General features: G+C 45.5%; 1 protein-coding gene across 2 annotated transcripts in view; it reads right to left on the reverse strand.

Moving 5' to 3' along the window:
• CLCN2 (chloride voltage-gated channel 2) overlaps positions 1 to 24431 on the reverse strand; it is a 141523-nt gene that overhangs the window by 92729 nt on the left and 24363 nt on the right. For both annotated transcript variants that reach the window (XM_083363910.1, XM_083363909.1), the window contains exon 2: positions 3118 to 3274. In XM_083363910.1, the coding sequence (XP_083220036.1) occupies positions 3118 to 3274 (157 nt within the window). The remainder of the gene's footprint in view (positions 1 to 3117; positions 3275 to 24431) is intronic.

Genomic DNA, 24431 nt, shown 5'->3' on the forward strand with positions numbered 1-24431 from the left:
TCAGTGGCACAGTTTGCCTTCAGAAGTTGTGGGTGCGCCAACACTGGAGGTTTTTAAGAAGAACTATTGATCTGGATGCGGTGGCTCAGGGGGTTAGGACGCTGAGCTTGTCGATTAGAAGGTTGGCAGTTTGGCGGGTCAAATCCCGAGTGCCGCATAACAGAGTGAGCGCCTGTTACTCGTTCCAGCTTCTGCCAACCTAGCAGTTCTAAAGCACGTAAAAATGCAAGTAGAAAAATAGGGACCACTACGGTGGGAAGGTAACAGCGCTCCGTGCACCTTTGGCATCTAGTCATGCCGGCCACATGACCACGGAGACGTCCTCGGACAAGCGCTGGCTCTTCGGCTTTGAAACGGAGATGAGCACCGGCCCCTAGAGTCGGAAACGACTAGCACGCACGTGCGGGGGAACCTTTACCTTTTATTGTTCTGGAATGGTATAGGGTCTCCTGCCTGAGCAAGGGGTTGGGCTAGAAGACCTCCAATGTCCCTTCCAACTCTTGCCATTCTGTCTTTCTGTTAACCCAGCTGGTGATTAAACCAAAATTAGCACCTTACTCACGGATCTGGCCACATTCAATCCATTTCCATCTTTTAGGAGAACATGATGTCTACCACCCTTCTCTAGTTCTGACTGGTGTCCGGGCATGTGTCTTTGAGACAGGAGAGTATGGGGAGAGGGCTTGAGTGGCTTCATAGACCCTACCCCACAGATTGGTGAGGTGGGAGAGGCTTGATTATCTTGGGAGCTGAAAGCTGCGGCTCAGTGCAGTTTGAACCACCCCACTAAATTGGATGGAAATTATCCTTTCCTGCTCCCACTGGGGAGAGAAAGTTGTTTCCCTTTTCTGCCCTATCAAGCAGATCGCGTCCATGCACAGTGTCAGATCACCGTTTCTAAATTTTGGCCCCTTTAGGATGCATGGACTTCAACTCCCAGAATTCCCCAGGTTGCTTCAGATGTTTCCGACACAGCCTGGGGAACCTTCTCTTGCATTGCTCCAAGTTAAAAAAAATTACACCCTTCCAGGATTCCTGGAAGCGTGTACTTGCCTCCATCGTCTCCACCTCTAAAAACTCTGTAAAGCTCCGTCGTTCTCGTCGGTCCTTCATGGGGGATTTAAGTTTAGCCCTCAATTCTACATACCCTTTAAAGGTTGAGCTTTTTCTACTCTGCTTTTCACTTTTTTGTTTGTTTGTTTGAAATGTTAACTGGACTGTGTGTTCAGGAGAGAAGTAAAACGAGCAGTAAAGGGAAGGCCTCTTTTGATAAGTCAGGACCAAACAAGATCTTCCCCACAAAGAGGCCAGGAAGAGGCAAAGAGAAAGACGAGAGCTTTCTTGTTAATGTCAGATTTCGTGGTGGCTTTGAAGAGCACCTTCCAGCTAGGGCAGGGGTAGGCAACCTCGGCTCTTTTATGACTCGTGGACTTCAACTCCCAGAATTCCTCAGCCAGCATGGCTCAGCTTGGAAACCTCTCCCTTTCCCCTCAGCATGGCTGGCTCAGGAAATCTGGGAGTTGAAGTCCACAAGTCATAAAGCGGCCTAGGCCTAGGCCAGGGGTAGAAAACCTTGGCTCTTTTATGACTGGTGGACTTCAACTCCCAGAATTCCTGAGCCAGCATGGCTCAGCTTGGAAACCTCTCCCTTTCCCCTCAGCATGGCTGGCTCAGGAAATCTGGGAGTTGAAGTCCACAAGTCATAAAGCGGCCTAGGCCTAGACCAGGGGTAGAAAACCTTGGCTCTTTTATGACTCGTGGACTTCAACTCCCAGAATTCCTGAGCCAACTTGGCTCAGCTTGGAAACCTCTCCCTTTCCCCTCAGCGTGGCTGGCTCAGGAATTCTGGGAGTTGAAGTCCATGAGTCATAAAAGAGCCGAGGTTGCCTACCCCTGAGCTAGGGAGATATTTGTGACAGGGCCTCTCGTGCTGTTCTCCCACGAGACTCGAGAAAGATCAACAGGAAATGAAATCTCTGACTGAGCCATAGAAGAATATGCAGGTCTTCTTTCTGCCAAGGATCCAGCCTGGAGCCAGAGGCAGATCAGAAAGGAATTGTGAATAGTTTGTGTGTTGTTCTTTCCAAAGAGACAGGGACAGAGGATAGGAGAAAGAACTGAGAGAAGTGAACAGAAAGAACTGGTGAAAGATGGAGCCTGGACTACCTGCACAATTGTCTATATGAGGGGTCTCCAAATTTGGCAGCTTTAAGACTTGTGGACTTCAACTCCCAGAATTCCTCAGTCAGCCATGTTTTTATCCAGGTCATTATCTTAAACTGGCCCAAGTCATTACCTTAAACCAGGGGTCTTCAGACTTAGCCCTTTTATGACTTGTGGACTTCAACTCCCAAAATTCCTCAGTCAGCCATGTTTTTATCCAGGTCATTATCTTAAACTGGCCCAAGTCATTACCTTAAACCAGGGGTCTTCAAACTTAGCCCTTTTATGACTTGTGGACTTCAACTCCAAGAATTCTTCAGCCAGGCACGCTGGCTGAGGAATTCTGGGAGTTGAAGTCCACAAGTCATAAAAGAGCCAAGATCCACCACCCCTGACCTAGGGTTTATCTGAACATTGCTCAAGACTTTCTTTCCTGCAGGACTAAGAAAACGGAAGCACAGTTAGTCCTTGCCTTACAAACCTGCGTTCAGTGACCGTTTGAAATTACAACGGCTTTGAAAAAAGCGACTTGCGACCATTTTTCACATTTACAGCCGTTGCATCATCCCCGTGGTCACATGATCAAAATTTGGCTGCTTGGCTCATATTTAGGACATTTGCAGCATCCCGGGGTCATGTGATCCCCTTTTGCGACCTTTCGACAAACAAAGTCAATGGGGAAGCCAGATTCACTTAACAACCTTGTTATTCATATAACAACTCCAGTGATTCACTTAACCATTACGGCAAGAAAGGTCGTAAAACGGGGGCAAAACTCACTTAATAAATGTCTCACTGAGCAACATAAATTTTGGGTTCGATTGTGGTCGTAAGTCGAGGACTCTCTGTATACATACACTGGATCCTTTCTCCTCTTCTCCTCCCCCAGTTGCTCCCGTTCAGAGGGGTTGCTAGAAAGTGCAAGTGCACAGGACTTAAGCCGGGCCTACTTACTACGGCAACAAGCACAGCGACCGTGGTCGTACTCCAGAAACTCGGAGGAGCGCAGCCGCTCCTTTGGGGAAAATTTCCAGCGCTCCTGCTGCAGTCGGACACGAGCCGCTTCGTCCTTGGCAAATGCTCCCAGGTCTTGGGTGTAGCGCCCATACATCTGAGGAGAAAAGAGAAAACAATGGTTGAAGGGCACTGCCAGGGAGCTCAGGAGATAATAATAATAATAATAATAATAATAATAATAATAATAATAATAATAATAATAATAATAATAATAATAATAATAATAATAACAACAACAACAACAACAACAACAACAACAATAACAACAACAACAACAATAAAAAGTTGGAAGCGACCTTGGAGGTCATCTAGTCCAACCCCCTGCTCAGGCAGGAAATCCGATACGATTTCAGACAAATGGCTGTCCAATCTCTTCTTGAAAACTTCCAGTGTTGGAGCATTCACCACTTCTGGAGGCAGATTGTTCCACTGGTTAATTGTTCTAACTGTCAGGAAGTTTCTCCTCAGATCTAGGTTGCTTCTCTCCTTGATGAGTTAACATCCGTTGCTTCTTGTCCGGCCTTCGGGTGCTTTGGAGAAGAGCTTGACCCCCTCTTCTTTGTGGCAGCCCCTTAGATATTGGAACACTGCTATCATATCACCCCTCACCCTTCTCTTCGTTAAACTACACATACCCAATTCCAGCCACCGTTCCCTATATGTTTTAGCCTCCAGCCCCCTAATCATCTTTGTTGCTCTTCTCTGCACTCTTTCCAGAGTCTCAACATCTTTTTTACATCGTGGTGACCAGATGGCTGCGTCCACCTTCATGCAGAGATCAAGAGGAAGCGTGAACCGGGCATCGGGACGTTACAGAGAGACGCAAGCCCAGACACCTCTCTCTTTCCCCCAGAAAGTCAGAACGATGTGGGCTACAATCCCACGATGGCACACAACCCGGGTACTGAATCCGCGTTCAGCGGATCATGCACACCCAGCCTGTTTAATTAGCTCACATTTGGATACGCAGCGCAAATCCAAAAGAGGGTTGATTCTGTAAGCAGGTTAATTATGTATGCATTGTGTGAACACCGGAGTAGCGTTTCTACGATGCCCTCCCAGCCACAAAGGAGCAAAGAGAATCCCAGGTTTGAGACAGACAGTGATACAAATTGAGGGGGTCCTTGGTTGTCTCTGAGCTTGCTTGTTTTCTTGCAGACATTTCATTACCCAACTAGGGATTTATCATCAGCGCGACTGTGGGGTTTATTCTCTTTTTATACAGTAGTGGCCAAAATTGTAGAGATCTTTTGGGAAAAGTGTATTTTTGAGGTTTGATGGCTAATAACACCACTTTTTTTTGGAGTAAGTAAAGGTAAAGGTTCCCCCGCACATGCGTGCTAGTCGTTTCCAACTCTAGGGGCCGGTGCTCATCTCCGTTTCAAAGCCGAAGAGCCAGCGCTTGTCCGAGGATGTCTCCGTGGTCATGTGGCCACCATGACTAGACGCCAAAGGTGCACAGAACGCTGTTACCTTCCCACCGTAGTGGTCCCTATTTTTCTACTTGCATTTTTACGTGCTTTCGAACTGCTAGGTTGGCAGAAGCTGGGACGAGTAACAGGTGCTCACTCTGTTACGCGGCACTCAGGATTCGACCCGCCAAACTGCCAACCTTCTGATCGACAAGCTCAGCGTCTTAACCCACTGAGCCACCGCATCCCTTTTTTTTTGGAGTAGTACCATAAAATTATATATATCAATGGAAAGATAATTTAATCAAGAATGTAATGCAACATTGTTTGTTCAATTATCTGTACTGTATTCTATTAAAAGATTATAGCCAAATAACCAGAAAAAGGAAGCACAATTTGCTTAGGTTGATATCAGGTAGTTTTCCTTCATCTGATTGTAGCCAATGAGCATCAGTGTTTAGAGAGCCAATCAGGTGTCATCTTGTTTTGGAAATGAGCCAATTAGATCACACTAGGATTCAGTTATTGATGTCATGTATTTTTTTTGAAAATTTTTTATTAGTTTTTATAAAGTTAAGGAGGGGGGTAAGGGGATGGGAATTAGGGTTAGGGTACAGGAAAGGTTGGGGGTGAGGGTTGGAGTTTTCCCCAATAACATTAAATATTTGGAAAACAGCATATTGTCTGGGTAAATATAAATAAATAAAAGTAATAAAGCTAATAATTGATAACAATGATAGGTATATCATAAGCAATACTACGTTTTCAATGTATAGTATTTTTCTTACTCAAATAAATTCAAAATTGCATATCACATTCCTCTCTAACTCACTTATCTAGCCATTGATAGAATCTATTCCAAGTTCTATAGTAAACTGAATGCTCTTTCTCTTTAATCTCTAAAGTTAATCTATCCATTTCTGCACGATCCAATATTGTCTTGATTAATACTTCTTCAGTTGGTAACTTTCCATTTTTCCAACATTGGGCATACATAATTCTCGCTGCTGTCAATACAAGTAACATTAAGTATCTGCTCTCCTTATCATAGTTGAGGCCTATCATTCCTAACAGAAACAATTCTGGTTTAAATTCTATTTGTTTTTTAATCATCTTCTCCAACCATAGATGTATCTTAAGCCAAAACCTTTTAGCTTTAGGACATGGCCACCAGATACGGTAATGAGTACCTGCTCTTTGGTTACATTTCCAACACACATTTAAAGTATTATTAAACATTTTTGGCTAGTCTCACTGGTGTCATGTGCCATCTATAAAACATTTTATACAAATTTTCTCTATATTGAAGCTGAGAGGAGGACATTTGTCTCTCTGCTATGTGATCGCTATCAAGTTGGTTGCGGTTTTTTGTGTTCTTTCATTTTGTGAGCTTGTAAAACGTAATAAAATTAAAGTATTGCTGCAAAGAGTTGACTGGTCACCCAGAAAGCGATGTACAACAGTATTATTAAGTGAACAAGGCTACAGTTCTAAATAAATTAGAAGAAAAACTGGTGGAAACTTAACCAAAGGTGGCACTTCTACTGTACACTTTTCCCAAAAGGTTTTTACAATTTTGGCCACTACTGTATGTAGAATATAAACTGAGAGTAAATCCTACTCCTTACTAGTGCTGATGATGTTACCTAATGAAACATCTGCAAGAAAACAAGCAAGCTCAGAGAGCACCAAGGATGCCTCATTTCAACCCTGAACTTACAAATCCTCTCCTTTATCGGTAGCAATATGAATTGGATGGATGGACGGATAACTTCTCGGTACCCAGAATTACATCTTGCTTTCTTGAAAAAGCCTGGGTAGCTGGGGTAACAAAGAGGTGGGAGAAGCTGAATCCTACATACAGGTAGTCCTCAATATACAACAGTCCATTGAGTGACCGTTCAAAGTTACAACGGCACTGAAAAAAGTGACTTACCATGGTTTTTCGTATGACCGTTGCTGCATCCCTGTGGTCACATGATCAAAATTTGGGCCCTTGGCAACTAACTCATGCTTAAGACGGTCGCAGTGTCCCGGGGTCATGTGTGATCCCCTTTCGCAACCTTCTGACAAGCAGAGTCAATGGGAAAGCCAGATTTCCTGTTTCTCCTTTCTCCTGAGGTCCTGTCATGGTATCTGGGAAAGACCTTGGGATTCAGAGCAAAGAAACCCTACGAAGGGATTCGCCAGATAAGTGTTGTGATACAGCGTCAGCCTGTGGTACCGGCAGCTGAGTCTGATGATTCTGAAGAGGAGGAGGAGGAGGGGTTTGGAGAGCCTTTGGTGTCAGAGGGAGGCTCTGATGCACTGCAGGACTCTCAACCTGGCCCCTCCTGTCATGTTCCTCATCAGACTCAGCAGTGTGAGCATGAGGTATTGGACGGAGATGATTCACAGCTGGATCTATTCAGGGATGCTAGGAGCAGGAGGCAATCCAGCAGAGCAGAACAGAGAAAGGCAATGAGGCAACTCGGTGAGAGGAGGAGAAGGCAATGAGAAGCCACACCTTGGGACTGCTGATAAAAGGGGAAGGTGTGGGAGGTGCTGGTTGCTGAAGGCAACTGTTTGAAGATCTTCTGCTAGAGTCCTGGTCTGTTATTCCTGTTTAACTCTTGTTTGAACTTTTGGTTTAACTCTTGTTTGAACTTTTGATTTCTTTGTAAATAAATTTCCTTGGGTTTTTCCAGCCTGTTGACTATAAAAAGGGGTTGTCCCTGACATTCAAACAGGGCCGCTCGTAGGCTGGAACAGAACAATAAGTGCATAGCTGGAAAGCGAGCAGGGCAAAGGGCTCCAAAAGGGACACACACACACCCCGGTTTCTCAGTCTGTAAAGGAGATGGTGATCGAACTGTACTTTCAGACCTGCAAGATTCTGTTCACGTGGCTTCACAATAAAGATCAATAAATAAAGAACGAGCTTATCTGGTCCGGCTTCCTGTCAGATCGACCAGGAAATGCTGGCAGATCCTTAACTATCATTTATCTTAAAAACCAAGAGAGGAAACAAAGGTTCCTGTGGAAGGCCAAAGTCTTGGGCTATCGGTGCCAGGAACCAACTTCTTATGCGTTCTTCGGGCACCAAAATAACATCAGACGCAAATTCTTCTTCATCGATTTGATTAGCATTCAGGTATTTGCCAGCTTCTTAAGCAACGGTGAGGAGAAAGCTGTTGGAAGTAGGTGAGTTTCAGAGGGAGGGGAACCGTTCAGGGTCGGCCTCCCCCCCACACCTCCCACCAAGAGCCTGGAATTTATGAAGAATTTTATTTATTTATTTATTGACCTTTACGCTGAGAGCAAGAGAAGCGCTAAGTCTACGATGCCACTGAGACTAACAAAGCCTTCAAAAGATGACAAAAAGAAACCATTTTGGTTGTGTTTGCCTTCTATAGCAGCAATGGTCCTCAATTTACAAAGCATTCATTTAGTGACTGTTCGAAGTTGCAGCGGCACTGAAAAAAGTGACTTATGACCAATGTTCACACTTACAACCATTGCAGCATCCCCATAGTCTCCTGATCAAAATTCAGATGCTTGGCAACCGACTCGTATTTACGACGGTTGCAGCGTGTGACTCCCCCCCCCTTTTGCGACCTTCTAACAAGCAAAGTCAGTGGGAAAGCCAGATTCACTTAACAACCGTGTTACTAACTTAACAACTGCAGCGATTCACTTAACGACTGCGGCAAGGAAGGTGGTAAAATGGAAGAAAACTCGCTTAACAACTGTTTCCCTGAACAACGGACGTTTGGGGTACAATTGTGGGCTTAAGTCAGGGACCGTCTGTCGCATTCTGGCTGCAGTCATCCTATGCAGTAACTGAGTTACTGAACTCGGTCCATTTTGGTATTTGCATAAAAACTCTGAAGCCCTCAGCTCGCCAGGAAGGCTGGGTTGGGTTGTGCAGGCAGACACACATTAAAAAAAGCCATCGTGCTAAACAAAACCTAGTTGATGGGATGGGAGAAGAGAATCACCCAACCTGGGAACTCTTAACCCAAATTAATAAAGTGAAATTTTGCCTAACATGCTAAGAGGGTTACCCCTATTTCCGATGATTCTATTCTCCAAAGCACCTGAAGGCAGGACAAGAAGCAACGGATGGAAACTCATCAAGGAGAGAAGCAACCTAGAACTAAGGAGAAACTTCCTGACAGAACAATTAGCCAGTGGAACAACCTGCCTCCAGAAGCTGTGGATGCTTCAACTCTGGAAGATTTTAAGAAAAGACTGGACAACCATTTGTTTGAAATGGTATAGGGTTTCCTGCCTGAGCATGGGGTTGGACCAGTCTCTTCTTAAAAACTTCCAGGGTTGGAGCATTCACAGCTTCTGGAGGCAGGTTGTTCCACTGGTTAATTGTTCTCAGTCAGGAAATTTCTCCTTAGTTCTAGGTTGCTTCCCTCCTTGGTTAGTTTCCATCCATGGCTTCTTGTCTTGCCCTCAAGTGCTTTGGAAAATAGCTTGACTCCCTCTTTTTTGGGGCAGCCCCTGAGATACTGGAAGGCTGCTATCATGTCCCCCCTCGTCCTTCTCTCACTAGACATACCCAATCGTTCCTTATATGTTTTAGCCTCCAGTCCTCTGAAGTCCACACATCAAAAAGTCACCAAGGATGAGGATTAGCACTTTAACAATGAAAAGACATGATTTTGTGTAGCCAAGGTTTAATTCATTGTTTTAAAAGTGAGCTTAGGACATTTGCACAAAATGTTACTGGTCTTGTACTGTAGATACATTTTATTTTTCCTTTTCCTTTTACAATGTTCTTCTACATCTGTGCTAACTTGTTCTTTATACTATCTGTGCAGACTTCCTGAATTCTAATCGCATGTTTAGACATTTTTTTTAAAAAAAAAATCATCTGTGGCTCAGAATTAAATACATTTTACCTGAAAAACCAAAAAAGCAGAAACAAGTATGTTTCTATTATTTGTGTCTACTCTAAAGGAGAGAAGGACGAGGGGTGACATGACAGCAGTTTTCCAATATTTGAAGGGCTGCCATAAAGAAGAGGGAGTTAAGCTATTCTCCAAAGCACCTGAAGGCAGGACAAGAAGCAACGGATGGAAACTAACCAAAGAGAGAAGCAACCTAGAACTAAGGAGAAATTTCCTGACAGTTAGAACAATTAATCAGTGGAACAACCTGCCTTCAGAAGTTGTGTATCACTGGAGGGTTTTAAGATTGGACAATCATTTGTCTGAAATAATAATAATAATAATAATAATAATAATAATAATAATAATAATAATAATAATAATAATAATAACAACAACAACAACAACAACAACAACAACATTGGAAGGGACCTTGGAGGTCATCTAGTCCAACCCCCTGCTCAGGCAGGAAACCCTATACCATTTCAGACAAATGGCTGTCCAGTCTCTTCTTAAAAACTTCCAGTGTTGGAGCATTCACCACTTCTGGAGGCAGGTTGTTCCACTAGTTCAGGGGTAGGCAACCTGGGCTCTTTTATGACTCGCGGACTTCAACTCCCCTCAGCCAGCCATGCTGAGGGGAAAGAGAGAGGTTTCTAAGCTGAGCCATGCTGGCTCAGGAATTCTGGGAGTTGAAGTCCACGAGTCATAAAAGAGCCAAGGTTGCCTACTCCTGGCCTAGGCCTAGGCCGCTTTATGACTCGTGGACTTCAACTCCCAGAATTCCTGAGCCAGCCACGCTGAGGGGAAAGAGAGGTTTCCAAGTTGAGCCATGCTGGCTCAGGGATTCTGGGAGCTGAAGTCCACGAGTCATAAAAGAGCCAAGGTTGCCTACTCCTGGCCTAGGCCTAGGCCGCTTTATGACTCGTGGACTTCAACTCCCAGAATTCCTGAGCCAGCCATGCTGAGGGGAAAAGGAGAGGTTTCCATGCTGAGCCACGCTGGCTCAGGAATTCTGGGAGTTGAAGTCCACGAGTCACGAAAGAGCCAAGGTTGCCTACTCCTGCACTAGTTAATTGTTCTAACTGTCAGGAAGTTTCTCCTTAGTTCTAGGTTGCTTCTCTCCTTGATGCATGATCTTCTGCTGGTATAGGATCTTCTGCTTGTGCAGGGGGTTGGACTAGATGACCTCCAAGTTCCCTTCCTACTGTATTATTGTTATTGTTATTATTATAGATCAGAAGACTTCCCTTCCACCTCTATTGTCCTGTAAATAATGTGGTGGACTGGACATGTCAGATCACAAACTGCCCACCCTCATTTTAGCTTAGCTAAACTTGTGTAAGGGACGCGGTGGCTCAGTGGCTTAGGGCACTGAGCTTGTCGATCAGAAGGTCGGCAGTTTGGCGGGTCGAATCCCAAGTGCCGCGTAACAGAGTGAGCGCCTGTTACTCATCCCAGCTTCTGCCAACCTAGCAGTATTCTATTCTATTCTATTCTATTCTATTCTATTCTATTCTATTCTATTCTATTCTATTCTATTCTATTCTATTCTATTCTATTCTATTCTATCCTATTCTATCCCCTCCCACCCCAGTGATTTTCTGCTCATCTTTTAAAAAAGGAGGACCGTCTTGTTCACTGCTGGCATATTCTTCACGAAGGCAAAAGGACTGGAAACTTGATTAAGGCAAATAGCAATAAAATGCATTTCGGGGAAAGGGGAAATTTACTTTTGCTCAGTTCCCTCTACCCACGAAAGCCGATCGCTGGTGCACAGGGTTTGTCAGGGCTAAGCAAACACGTTTTTTTCCCCAGTGATGTAGAAGCCCAACAATATAAGACAGATTAAGCGGTTGTAGGGCTGATCTGTAGCCATTGTTCTCCCATACAATGCTTCTCTCAGCCAGAAATGGGCAAAAGCACCAGCAACAGCTGGGTCAGATCAGGCCAGCCTGAGCACCCACAAGGCATCGCAAAGAGGTTAGTCTGGGCAACGGGGCCAAAACTGCCTCTTGTATCATGGCGCCAGCCCTAGCAGGGGGCTAGATTGGATGTCCTCCAGGATTCCTTCCGACCCACTTATCCTTTGCAGTACTAGGGTATGTCACAGCAAGCATCAAAAAAGCCCAATACAGGGGGGCCCTCAACTTAACTACACACCAATGAGCCCAAAATTTTTCTTCCTAAGGGGAGACATCTCTTGAGTGAATTTTGCCACATTTTACGACCGCTCTTGCCACAGCGGTTAATTCAGGGGGTCTTCAAACTTGGCCCTTTTATGACTTGTGGACTTCAACTCCCAGAATTCCTCAGCCAGGCACGCGTGCCTGGCTGAGGAATTCTGGGAGTTGAAGTCCACAAGTCATAAAAGGGCCACGTTTGAAGACCCCTGGGTTAACGGAATCCCTGTAGCTGTTAAGTTAGTTACACGGCGGTTACCTGGTTTCCCCATTGGTTTTCCTTCTCAGAAGGTCGCAAAAAGGGAGCGTGTGACCCTGGGACACGCAACCGCCATAAATATGAGTCAGTTGCCAAGCATCCCAATGTTGATCACGTGGCTACGGGGATACCACAACGGTCATCAGTGTGAAAAATGGTCATAAGTCAGTTTTTTCCCCATGCCGTTGTAACTTCGGTCACGCAATGAATGGTTGCAAGTTGAGGACTGCCTGCATGTCAGAGCAAGCATAAAAACACAGCTGGCTGAGGAATGCTGGGAGTGGCCACGTTTGAGGACCCCTGGTATAGGGCAAAGGCTTGTCTGTTTGAATTCTGAACTCCCAGATCACTTTTCTATTGCTTTTGTCTTCCCACCGTTATTATTACAGGGAGCCTTGGACTTACAGCAGTTTGTTTAGGGACTGTTCCAAGTTACAACGGCACTGGGGGGGAAAAAGGCGACTTATGACCCTTTTTGACCCAAACTTTGCAGCACCCGCACGGTCAGGTGGTCAAAATTCGGACGCCTGGCAATCGGTTCGTGACGGTGGCAGCGTCCCGGAGGTCGGGCGATCCCCTTTTGGCGGCCTACTGACAAGCAAAAGTCAATGGGGAAAGCAGATTCACTTTAAGAACCGGGATGCTGACTTATCGACGGTGCCAAGAAAGGTCGTAAGGTGGAGCAAAGCCCATTGACAAATGTCTCACTTAACAACAGAAATTTGGGGCTCGACGGCGGTCGTATTAACCGCCCATCTCCAATGGGCCGCTCATTAAGAAGCGGTTCCGGGGGGGGGGGGTGAGGCGGTGGGGGGGGGGTCTTCAGCATTTGAGACGAGAGCTGGGAAAGACCTCCGGCTTCCTACACCCCAGTAATTGGCTTCCAAAGAGGAATCTGGCATTCTCTGCCTTTTGAGCTATCAGATGTCCTTGCAGCAAAAAACTTGCAGTCTGCCGTCCCTGTTTTAGATAACTCAGTGCCTTTGGCCAATGTCCTAGCAAGCTCTGTCTTTCCCCCCCCCCACCACCCACTCCCCGCCCCAACTTTTGACACAAAGCCATGTCCTCACCCAGCCACTTTTATCCTACGCACACACATGACCTTCTGGAGACATTCCAGGAAGACTTTGTATTTCTGCAAACTGTTGAATTCCCTCCGGGCACCGTTCTTTCATCCTGGGAAAATGCCACTTTCAATACCCTGGAAATACTCTTAGGTTTTCTAGGTAGATTTTCTCTCTCTCTCTCTCTTTCTTTCTTTCTTTCTTTCTTTCTTTCTTTCTTTCTTTTTCTTTCTTTCTTTCTTTCCTTTCTCTTCTTTCTCTTTCCTTTCTTTCTTCTTTCTTCTTTCTTTCTTTCTTTCTTTCTTTCTTTTTCTTTCTTTCTTTCCTTTCTCTTCTTTCTCTTTCCTTTCTTTCTTCTTTCTTCTTTATTTTTTTCTTTTTTCCTTCTCTTTCTTTCCTTTTTCTCTTTTTCTTTCTTTCTTTTCTTTCTCTTTCCTTCCTTCCTTCTTTCCTTTCTTCTTTTCCCATCTCTTCTTCCCCTCATTCTTTCTTTATCCTTCCTTCCTTCCCTCCCTCCTTTCCCTTCCTTCCTTCCTTCTTTCCTCCTCCCTCTACCCTTCCCCTCATTCTCTCTTTCCTATCATTCCTCCCTTTCTTTTTTCCTCCCTTCCTTCCTTCCCTTCTTTCTTTTCCCCCTCCCTCTCTCCTTCCCTTCATTCTCTCTCTTTCTTATCCTTTCTTCCTCTTGCCGGGTTTGCTAATGTAAAGATGGTTAGGTTTCCCTTTATTTGTGCTGACTGCTTGGCCAGGACATGGTGTCCTTCACTCAGGGCAGAAGGCAGATCAAAGCCTGAAGCAGTGGTTGTATTTTCAGAATTTCTATGTGCCAGGATGTTGCAGACACCCGTGATTTATCCATCCAGGGTAGAACCTTTTATTTTCAATCTTCTTCTACCAGTTGGGAAACGCAAACTAATTTGGGGTATTCCGTATTCTTTTACTGGTTATTTCTTAATGCCGCTTGGGGTGTGTGTGTGAAAGCCCTAATAAGCAGGCATATACATAGAATGAAGGCTACTGCTAAGCTTGTAAGCCGCCCTGAGTCTTCGGAGAAGGGCGGGATATAAATGGAATTAAAAATAAATAAATAAATACTGGTCCTCTCAATCTTCACTCTTACAGGGGATTTTTTTTTGGTTAAATTTGCCTCATCTATCTTATATTTCCTTTCACAGAAATATAAGCATACATACACATAGCTGTCTCCTTAAGGTAAAGGTAAAGGTTCCCCCGCACATGCGTGCTAGTCGTTTCCGACTCTAGGGGCCGGTGCTCATCTCCGTTTCAAAGCCGAAGAGCCAGCGCTTGTCCGAGGACGTCTCCGTGGTCATGTGGCCGGCATGACTAGACGCCAAAGGCGCATGGAACGCTGTTACCTTCTCACCGTAGTGGTCCCTATTTTTCTACTTTCATTTTTTACGTGCTTTCGAACTGCTAGGTTGGCAGAAGCTGGGACGAGTAACAGGCGCTCACTCTGCTACGCGGCACTCGGGATTCGACCCGCCAAACTGCCAACCTTCTGATCGACAAGCTCAGCGTCTTAACCCACTGAGCCACCGCGTCCCAGGCTGTATCCTTACATACATTAAATAATGATACAATGGAGATTTAAATATCAAGTAATTAGTTAAAGATTGAGACTATTAAATAACTAACAAGCAGACATATACATAGAATGAAGGCTACTGCTAAGCTTGTAAGCCGCCTTGAGTCTTCGGAGAAGGGCGGGATATAAATGGAATAAAAATTAAAAAATTAAAATTAAATTAAATTAATACTTTGATGGTAATTCAAGTGGTTTTCTTTTTCCTTTTTTTTACAGTATATTCAATATAAAACATAGAATATCAGAGTTGGAAGGGATGTCCCCTAAACAAATAGCGGCAACTTGAGGACTAGCTGAACTTCCATCTGATGCACAGCCGGAGGTAAATCAGGCGGCCTAAATAGTTTCTTCCAACTTTATGATCCAATGGTTTTATATGATTCGATGAGCTACTCAAAAGGCAGAATTCTCCCTGCCTTGTTACATATAGAGGGTGGATCCCTATTGAGTCCTGTATGCTTTCCAAGAGGGGAAAAAATGTATTTTTCTTGAATACGGATCTGGCTTTCAAAGAACGGAGTACAGCTACAGAGGTCCCCTGCTAGGAACCCTAACAGCTAAGGAGAACATCCATGATCAGTGGCAGTCTACCTCTGCAATCCCAAATGCTCAGACTATAGAATAACAGAGTTGGAAGGGACCTTGGAGGTCTTCTAGTCCAACCCAGAGTTTACAACTTCTGCCTCCTGAAGTTGTGAATGCTCCAACACTGGAAGTTTTTAAGAAGAGACTGGAGAACTGTTTGTCTGAAATGGTATAGGGTTCCCTGCCTGAGCAGGGGGTTGGACTAGAAGACCTCCAAGGCCCCTCCCAACTGTATTATTATTATTATTATTATTATTATTATTATTATTATTATTATTATTATTATTATTATTATTATTATTATTATTATTATTATTATTCCCTGCTCATGGAAGATACCCTATAACAGGGCTTTTCAACTTTCTCACCCACTGTACCACTTTTAGGATATGGCAACATCCGAGTACCATCAGTCGCCTAGCAAGGTGTCAAAAACGTGATGACCAAAGGAAAAAAGTGATGAAGTACAGGTAGTCCTCGACTTACAACAGTTCGCTTAGGGACTGTTCGAAGTTACAATGGCACTGAAAAAAGTGCCCCCAAGCCACAGCCGAGCAAGACACCTGCCTGCCCGCCCAGTGGCGCTCTTCCTCCTGTCCGAGGTTTTCATTGTTGTCAGCATTTCTGTTGAGGATTGGCAGCAGGAATGGGGTGGGGGTGTTTGGTTTTTATTTTTCCCCCCTCTGCTGGGTGGTTGCAGCAGGTTTTGGTCACTTCACATGACCCTGGGACACTGTGACTGTCATAAATATGAATCAGTTGCCAAGCATCGGAATGTAAATCACAAGACCCTGGAGATGCTGCAACGTTCCAGCTGATCGGCGCTTCTTCTGGGCTCAGCAGAAGCACTGGGATCAGTGCTGCTTTCCAGATGATCGGTGCTTCTTCAGGGCTCAGCAGACGCACCAGGATCCGCGCCGAGCTCCAGTTGACAGTCCCGAAGAAGCGCCGATCAGCTGGAAAGCGGCACTGATCCTGCTGCTTCCACTGAGCCCTGACAGCCCTGCAGCTCCAGCCGTCTCTCGCTCAGGCTTGTGCGGTGCTGCCACTGGTTCAGCTCATTCCCCTCCCCCGCTGCCACTTTTCTAGGATGGCCACGTACCACCTGCCGGGTGCCCATGTACCACAGGTGGTACCCGTACCACTGGTTGAAAAGCCCTGTCCTATAACATGCCAGATAAATGACTATCCAGTTTCTCCTTAAAAGCCTCCAGTGTGGAAACAATCTGGAACCCCCGTCCCATCCGTGCCTGCGCTCTCTGTTTTGGGATCCAGCAACCCAGATCGCTGCTGAATCCGACGTTGTACATTTCCTTTCTTGCCCCAGAAAGATCTGTGCTCTCCTCAAGGCGCGACGTTCGATTTCAACAGCCCCGCTGGCCTTTGCAAGGTAGCCGTTCGCTTGTTTTCCAGCCGCGATGGCTTGAAATAACACAGCCAAGCTAGAATTTGGGAATTGCTGACCTCAGTGGAGAAAGCAGCATGGCTCGGGTGGGGGGGGGGAAGCCGGGTGGGGGGGGCAGGGGGGCTGGCCCTCTGCCTAAGGAGGAACCGTTGAGTGCGTCTAATGCTGAATCTCCTCCTTTGAAGCTGAGGGAAAAGAATGCAGGTTTAAATTGTCTCTCTCTCTCTCTGTGTGTGTGTGTGTGTGTGTGTGTGTGTGTATGTGGGGGTGGCGGTGTTGGGAATAAGATTTAGGCCATAGTTCTTACAAGCTGGGCAACTTTTAAGTCCCGTGGACTTCAACTCCCATAAGCTGGCTGGGGAATTCTGGGAGTCAAGTTGCCGAGATTAGACACCCCTGATTTAGGCCATAGCAGAGAGGTGAGACTGGAGGTTTTAATTTTGGGATTAACGGAAAAACATCTTTTTTGCGGGGGGGGGGAGAGGGGAGAAAGTCGTGGAACTTCGTTTTTCTACATGATAAACTGCAGCGAGATTATCGTGAGTTTGGAAAGAATCTGGCACTTCCCACAACGGAGGAACAATTGGCGAAGATGATAAAACTTGCTGAGATGGCTAAATTAACTTCTTTGATCCAAGACTCTCTGCTTATTGCTGACTGGAAACCTGCTATAGACTTTTTGTAATAATAATAATAATAATAATAATAATAATAATAATAATAATAATAATAATAATAATAATAATAATATTTTTTTTTAAAAAAAGGAATTTATGATTTATCGTTTTGACGATTAGACCGAATTATAGAAAGGAACGTTATGTGGTATAATCCTAGACTAGGCAGAAGTAAATTTATAGCTGTACTTATAACTGCTGTAAAGATTGGAAAGTATTTCTTTGTATCTTTTTTCTATTTCTTTTCTATTTTTCTTCTGTTCCCCCCCCTCCCCCGTTTCTTGCAGTTTTAGTTTCTCTGTGATATTCTTCTCATTTTAGTTTGCATTAAGGTTTTATCTTCCTTTAAAAAAAAACCTTTAAAAAAATTATACATTTTTTTAAAAAAAAACACAAAAAACTAAGGAACAGGTCAGGAGACGATATAGGTCAGTGATGGCGAACCTTTTAGAGACCAAGTGCCCAAATTGCAACCCAAAACCCACTTGTGTATCGTCGGGTGCCAGGTGGGCGTGGCCCATGGGGTGGGCGTGGCCCACTGGGTGGGTGTGGCTGCGGTGGTAACGGCAGACTGGGTGGGACTAAAAAGTTCAATCAATCAATTCCAACTTTGCGAGAACTTCCCCCCCCCGCAAGAAGTTGAAATTGATTGATTGAACCTTTTTTTTTTTTTTGCACATGGCGGTGGAGGCCTAAAGCGGAAAGGTTTCGTAAAACTCAGCTAAAGGCTTAGCACTGGGGCGACGGCGCGCGTGCCCACATTGAGGGCTCTGCGTGCCGCCTGTGGCACGCGTGCCATAGGTTCGCCACCACGGATATAGAGCATTCACACCACCTGCTAAATTTGGCTTGTGTTAACCTGGACAGAGGGACGCGGTGGCTCAGTGGGTTAGGACGCTGAGCTTGTCGATCAGAAGGTCGGCAGTTTGGCGGGTCGAATCCCGAGTGCCGCGTAACAGAGTGAGCGCCTGTTACTCATCCCAGCTTCTGCCAACCTAGCAGTTCGAAAGCACGTAAAAACGCAAGTAGAAAAATAGGGACCACTCCGGTGGGAAGGTAACAGCACTCCGTGCGCCTTTGGCGTCTTAGTCATGCCAGCCACATGACCACGGAGACGTCCTCGGACAAGCGCTGGCTCTTTGGCTTTGAAACGGAGATGAGCACCGGCCCCTAGAGTCGGAAACGACTAGCACGCATGTGCGGGGGAACCTTTACCTTTACCTTTAACCTGGACAGGGATTTTCAGAGCTGTGCAGATCCAGCCCCCCCCCACTTTTTTCATTTATGGTTCAAAAAGCTTTGACTTTAAGGCTCCAAATGATACCTTTTTTTTCTTGGCAGGCAAACCCCAGCAGGATCCCCGTTTTGTCGGCACCCCAAGAAGGCTTGACTCATCCAAAAGCAGGAATCCTTTTTTTTTTACTTCTTAAGGTGATCTTTCAAGAGCAGTGAAGGTCTTAGGCCAGCCTAATAATTTACAACGTTTCTTTCCTATAAAACAGGGGGGGGGGCTCCAAACCTGGCAATTTTAAGACTTGTGGACTTCAGCTCCCAGAATTCTTCAGCCAACCATGAGGACCAAGGAATTCTGGGAACCGAAGCCTGCAAGTCTGCAAGTTGTCAAGTCTGGAGACCCCTGCAATAAAGGTTTACATTGACCAAGGGGCTTGAGCTGGTGGGCATTGTAGTTTAAGCCGAGTGTCCTCTACACTGGTTGCGTGCTCCTGACCTAAATGAATAAACGCGACCCAAGATGTTGGGTGAAACATAGCATGCATGTTTGTTACATCTGCATTTCTCATTTAATTCGGGAGCTGAAGGTGCCATATAGGGTATTCCCACGACAATCCTATAAGTACTAATACCACTTTACAATGCCTTGGTAAGGCCACACCTGGAATACTGCATCCACTTTTGGTCACCACAATGTAAAAAAGATGTTGAGACACTAGAAAGAGTACAGAGAAGAGCAACAAAGATGATTGGGGGACTGGAGGCTAAAACATATAGGGAACGGTTGCTGGAATTGGGTATGTGTAGTTTAATGAAGAGAAGGGTGAGGGGTGACATGATAGCAGCCTTCCAATATCTCAGGGGCTGCCACAAAGAAGAGGGAGCCAGGCTGTTCTCCAGAGCACCTGAGAGCAGGACAAGAAGCAACGGATGGAAACTCGTCAAGGAGAGAAGCAACCTAGAACTAAGGAGAAACTTCCTGACAGTGAGAACAATTAACCAGTGGAACAACCTGCCTCCAGAAGTGGTGAATGCTCCAACACTGGAAGTTTTTAAGAAGAGACTGGACAGCCATTTGTCTGAAATGGTATAGGGTTTCCTGCCTTAGCAGGGGGTTGGACTAGATGACCTCCAAGGTCCCTTCCAACTTCTTCTTCTTCTTCTTCTTCTTCTTCTTCTTCTTCTTCTTCTTCTTCTTCTTCTTCTTCTTCTTCTTCTTCTTCTTCTTCTTCTTCTGATTATTATTATTATTATTATTATTATTATTATTATTATTATTATTATTATTATTATTATTATTATTATTATGGTAGGCTGGGCCGAGACAGAGGGGTGATTGGCCTCAAGAAGCCCAGTGGGTTTCTGGGGCTGAGGGGAATAACAGAACAGAATAACAGAGTTAAAAGGGACCTCAGAGGTCATCTAGTCCAACCCCCTGCTCAGGCAGGAGACCCTATACCAGGGGTGTCAAACTCAATTTCATTGAGGGCCGCATCAGCATTGTGGTTGCCCTCAGGGGGCCGGGTGGGTGTGGCCAGGGTGGGCATGGCCTACTGGGTGGGCATGGCTAGAGTGTGTATGGCCTACTGGGTGGGCGTGGCCAGCCCTACATCGTTCGCATCAAGGGTGCCTATGGGGGCCTGGGCAGGAGTGGGACAGATCTGAGGGTCTCTGGCAGGAGGAGGGTCTCTGGGCCAGGGCCAAGGCAGTGGGGGCCGTTCCCTCACTGTTTCCAGGATGGCTTGGCGGGCCGCATGAAACCACTTTGCGGGCCGGATCCGGCCCCCGGGCCTTGTGTTTGACATGTCTGCCCTATACCATTTCAGACAAATGGCTGTCCAGTTTCTTAAAAACTTCCAGTGTTGGAGCATTCACAGCTTCTGGAGGTAGGTTGTTCCACTGGTTAATTGTTCTCCCTGTCAGGAAATTTCTCCTTATTTCTAGGTTGCTTTTCTCCTTGATTAGTTCCCACCCACTGCTTTTCGTCTTGCTTTCAGATGCTTTGGAAACCTGACTACGGAAAGTAGGGCCTGAATCCAACACTTCCACGGCTATCCTATGCTGGCTCTCTTTTCTTGTGAATACCGCCAGGAGATTTTGCACAGACCTATTAAATTTGTTGCGTGAACGCAGCTTATGGCTACAGGCAGCGAGGAGAAGAGGATGAATGCCCATTCATGTTTTTGCCAAGCTAGCCAACCGAGATTCAATTGCGTGTGTCGTCAGTGCAGTTCATTAAGAATCCTAATTTCAAAACCTGGCAAGTGAGCCGCTGAAACGCAGCAGCGCAAGATTTTAATTTTGATTTTATTTATTTGTATATCACCTTCCTTATTTTCCTAGCTTTTCCTGGTATCCGAAACAGAACGTCCTGATTCAGTCACAGTTTTGTTCCAGATAGTATCAACCTTGTATTTATATGTAAAAGTGTAGATAGACACAGACATAGACACACACACACACGTGTGTGTATGTATAGCATGTCTATATGTGTGATATGTATGTGTATACTTTTGAGAACAGGCGACAGAATTTCCTTTTTAATGTGTGCCAGTATGCTCACAGTAAAAAAAAAATGACAATAAAGGTTTACTCTCTCTCTTTCTCTCTATATATCTATATCTAAGTAAATAAATAAATAACTCAGGGTGGCAAGCATATCCAACTCACCTTTCTCCACCTATTTTCCGTACACAACAACAACCCTGTAAGGTGAGCTGGGCTGAGAGAGAGGGTGACTGGCTTAAGATTTAGGTTGAGGCAGGATTAGAACTCAGGGACACCTAGTTACAAATCCAAAGTCAACCAGACGGCTTTCCTAGCCAAAGTGAGACTAGAACTCACTGCCTCCCACTTTCTACCCTGTCACAAATACAAGCCAGTTGCTGAGTGTCCAAATTTGGATCACGTGACCACAGAGAGGCTGCAACAATTGTAAGTGTAAAAAGGGGTCACAAGTCACTTTTTTCAGTGCCTTCGTAACTTTGGTCCCTAAATGAACAGTTGTAAGTCGAGGACTACCTCTAAACATACCCGCCGTTGGGGAAAGAGGTAAACAGCGCCCCTCTCAGCTCCCTGGCCCGCTTGTCTGTGTTTCCAAGGCCACGGGGTACAAACGAAGCCAGGGCAGAAATCTGAGTCACGCTGAATTGATCCAACAAATCTCCTTCCTTGGCTGCTTTAGGCAGTCCCAGTTGCTGCCTGGGAACAAGAGGAGCTGGTCAGGCCTAATCCATGCAGACCAGGAGCCCTGCTGGTAGAAATACTTGATCTCCAGGCCTTCAGTTTGCAGACCCGAGGCCTTTCGAACTTTCTGTTTTCCAGGCAGGTTTCCCATAAAAATACTACGCAGAGCGATGAAACTATACTGTACTAACTGGGAGGAGGGGGGAGAAAATGAGGCCTGGCTGAGCTGTGCCTCCATTGGTTATGTAGAACAGGGTCTCCAAACTTGGCAACTTGAAGACTTGTGGACTTGTGGTTTGGTGATAGGAGTGCCTTAGATCAGGGGTCCCCAACCCCCTGGTCTGTGGACCAGTACCGGGCCGTGGCATGCCAGCAACCGGTCCGCACAGACAAGCAAAGCCCCATCTGTGGGATGCAGGCAGCATACAAAACCACGCACCCTCCGGTCCACGTCAAAACCTCTCTCCATGGAACTGGTCCCTGGCGCCCAAAAGATTGGGGATCTCTGCCTTAGATAGAAGGTCCATGCAGAAAGTGGTAAGGACAGCCGAGACGATTATAGCAAGCTTGCTCCCCTGGATTCAGGATGCTGCTTACAAGCGCTATGTGCTTAGAGTTCGAAGCAATGTTAGAAACCACACACACACATTTCACGGTCTGTTCCTGTTGCTCCCCTCTGGGAGGAGGTCTCGAAGTATTTATAGCAGAACTACCAGATTCTACAACACCTTTGTTCCCTATGACATCTGTCTGGCAAAGTTGCAGGATTCTTTTTTTTTTGCCATGCATATGTGTACATTCAAACTAGACTGTGATGTCTCTCTGTGTCGTGTGTGTGCGTGCGTGTGTGTGCGTGTGTGTGTGTAATGGTTACCTTTTGAGAGCTGAATGCAAAGAAATTTCATTTAAGTCTTGTAGACTTCAACTCCCAGAATTCCTCAGCCAGCCCTGAGGAATTCTGGGAGTTGAAGTCCACAAGTCTTAAAGTTGCCAAGTTTGAAGACCCCTGCCCTAAACCGAGATTGATGAAATTCAGTGGCTGAGTTTGCAGAAATTAAGGCAGAACTGAATCAGCCCTGTTATGGCACAGCCTAAGATGCTTAACCAGGTAAGTCAAAGAGTTAGCAGGTGCATTTTTACAATTTTGGGGAGGTGGGGATGGTGGAATTGTAAAGGAATGTGGAGAAGATAGGAATCATCAAGGGGGTCCAACTCAGTTGTGGAAAACTGGAACGCTTAAGAGCAAAACTCTAAAATAGCCTCACACTGGTAATGTTTGATTAGGTTTCAAGGCTCGGTTATTATACCCTGTAACAATAAAGTAGCATTCCTGGAATATTTGTGGCCTCTGTTTCCCGAGTTAGGCTACTTCAGCGTGTTGACAGTCTTTAAAACAGGTAATCCTCGACTTACAACAGTTCATCAAGAGACCATTTCAAAGTCACAAAACTGGAAAAAAAGTGACTTAGGACCATTTTTTTTTCACACTTACGAACATTGCGGCATCTCCTCAGGGTCACGTGATCAAAATTCAAAGGCTTGGAGACTGACTCGTATTTATGACCGTTGCAGTGTCCCAGAGGGGTCACGTGATCCCCTTTTGTAACCATCTGACCACAAAGGCAGTGGGGCAGCCAGATTCATTTAAAAACCGTGTTACTAAGTTAACAACGGCGGTGATCCACGTAACAACCGTGGCAAGAAAGGTCGTAAGACGGGGCAAAATTCACTTAACGAATGACTCACTCAGCAACAGAAACGTCAGGCCCAATTGTGGCTGTAAGTCAAGGACTACCTGTAGTCTAGTAATGTATCTCAACCCCGAGAACTTTAAGATAGGTGGACTTCAACTCCCAGAATGCCCTGGACAGCATGGCTGGGTAGGCAGGGGTAGGGAAATCTTGGCTCTTTTATGACTTGTGGACTTCAACTCCCAGAATTCCTGAGTCAGCATGGCTGGTTCAGGAGAATTCTGGTTATTGAAGTCCACAAGTCATAAAAGAGCTAAGGTTGCCTACCCCTGGAGGGCATTCTGAAGTCCATCCACCATCAAATTGCTAAAATTGAGAAACACTGAATTAGTCTTTGGTTCAGATCCTGTCCCAAATGAGTATGGCTTCATTCAGGAGCCAAGCAGGTTGTGTGAATGTCGGCCATGGGTGAACCCGCCCTTCCTTGTGTCCCAGCACAGAATAACAGAAGGATTTCCAACAAGAACTGAAAGGCTTAATCCTATTTGTGTGAGCACAAAGTGTGCGCAAGCGGGCTGAAATGTGCATGCAAGAAGTCCCAAATGTGGTAGCACTGCTGTACTGATTTGATTTCTAAGGCACCCCTTGACAGACGACATACATCTCTGGGCAGTGAACAGGATTATAAGCAACAATAAAAACATCAGCAAAAAACTAATGACACACTTGGGTCAGTGCACATGTCTATATCAATAACGCTTTCAAAACAGAATAACAGATCTCTACAAGACAGAATTGAATAGAATAGAATAGAATAGAGTAGAGTAGAATAGAACAGAACAGAACAGAACAGAACAGAACAGAACAGAACAGAACAGAATAGAATAGAAGCTGGAAGGGACCTTGGAGGTCTTCTAGTCAAGCCCCCTGCTCAAGCATGAGAACCTATATCCATGGTGGCGAACCTATGGTGCACGCAGAGCCCTCTCTCTGGGCAAGTGCGCCATCACCCCAGTCCTAAGCCTTCAGCTGGGTTTTATAAAACCTTTTTGCTTTAGGCCTCGGCC

The sequence above is a fragment of the Vipera ursinii genome (genome assembly GCF_947247035.1).
Source record: "Vipera ursinii genome assembly, chromosome: 5".
Classification (NCBI taxonomy): domain Eukaryota; kingdom Metazoa; phylum Chordata; class Lepidosauria; order Squamata; family Viperidae; genus Vipera; species Vipera ursinii.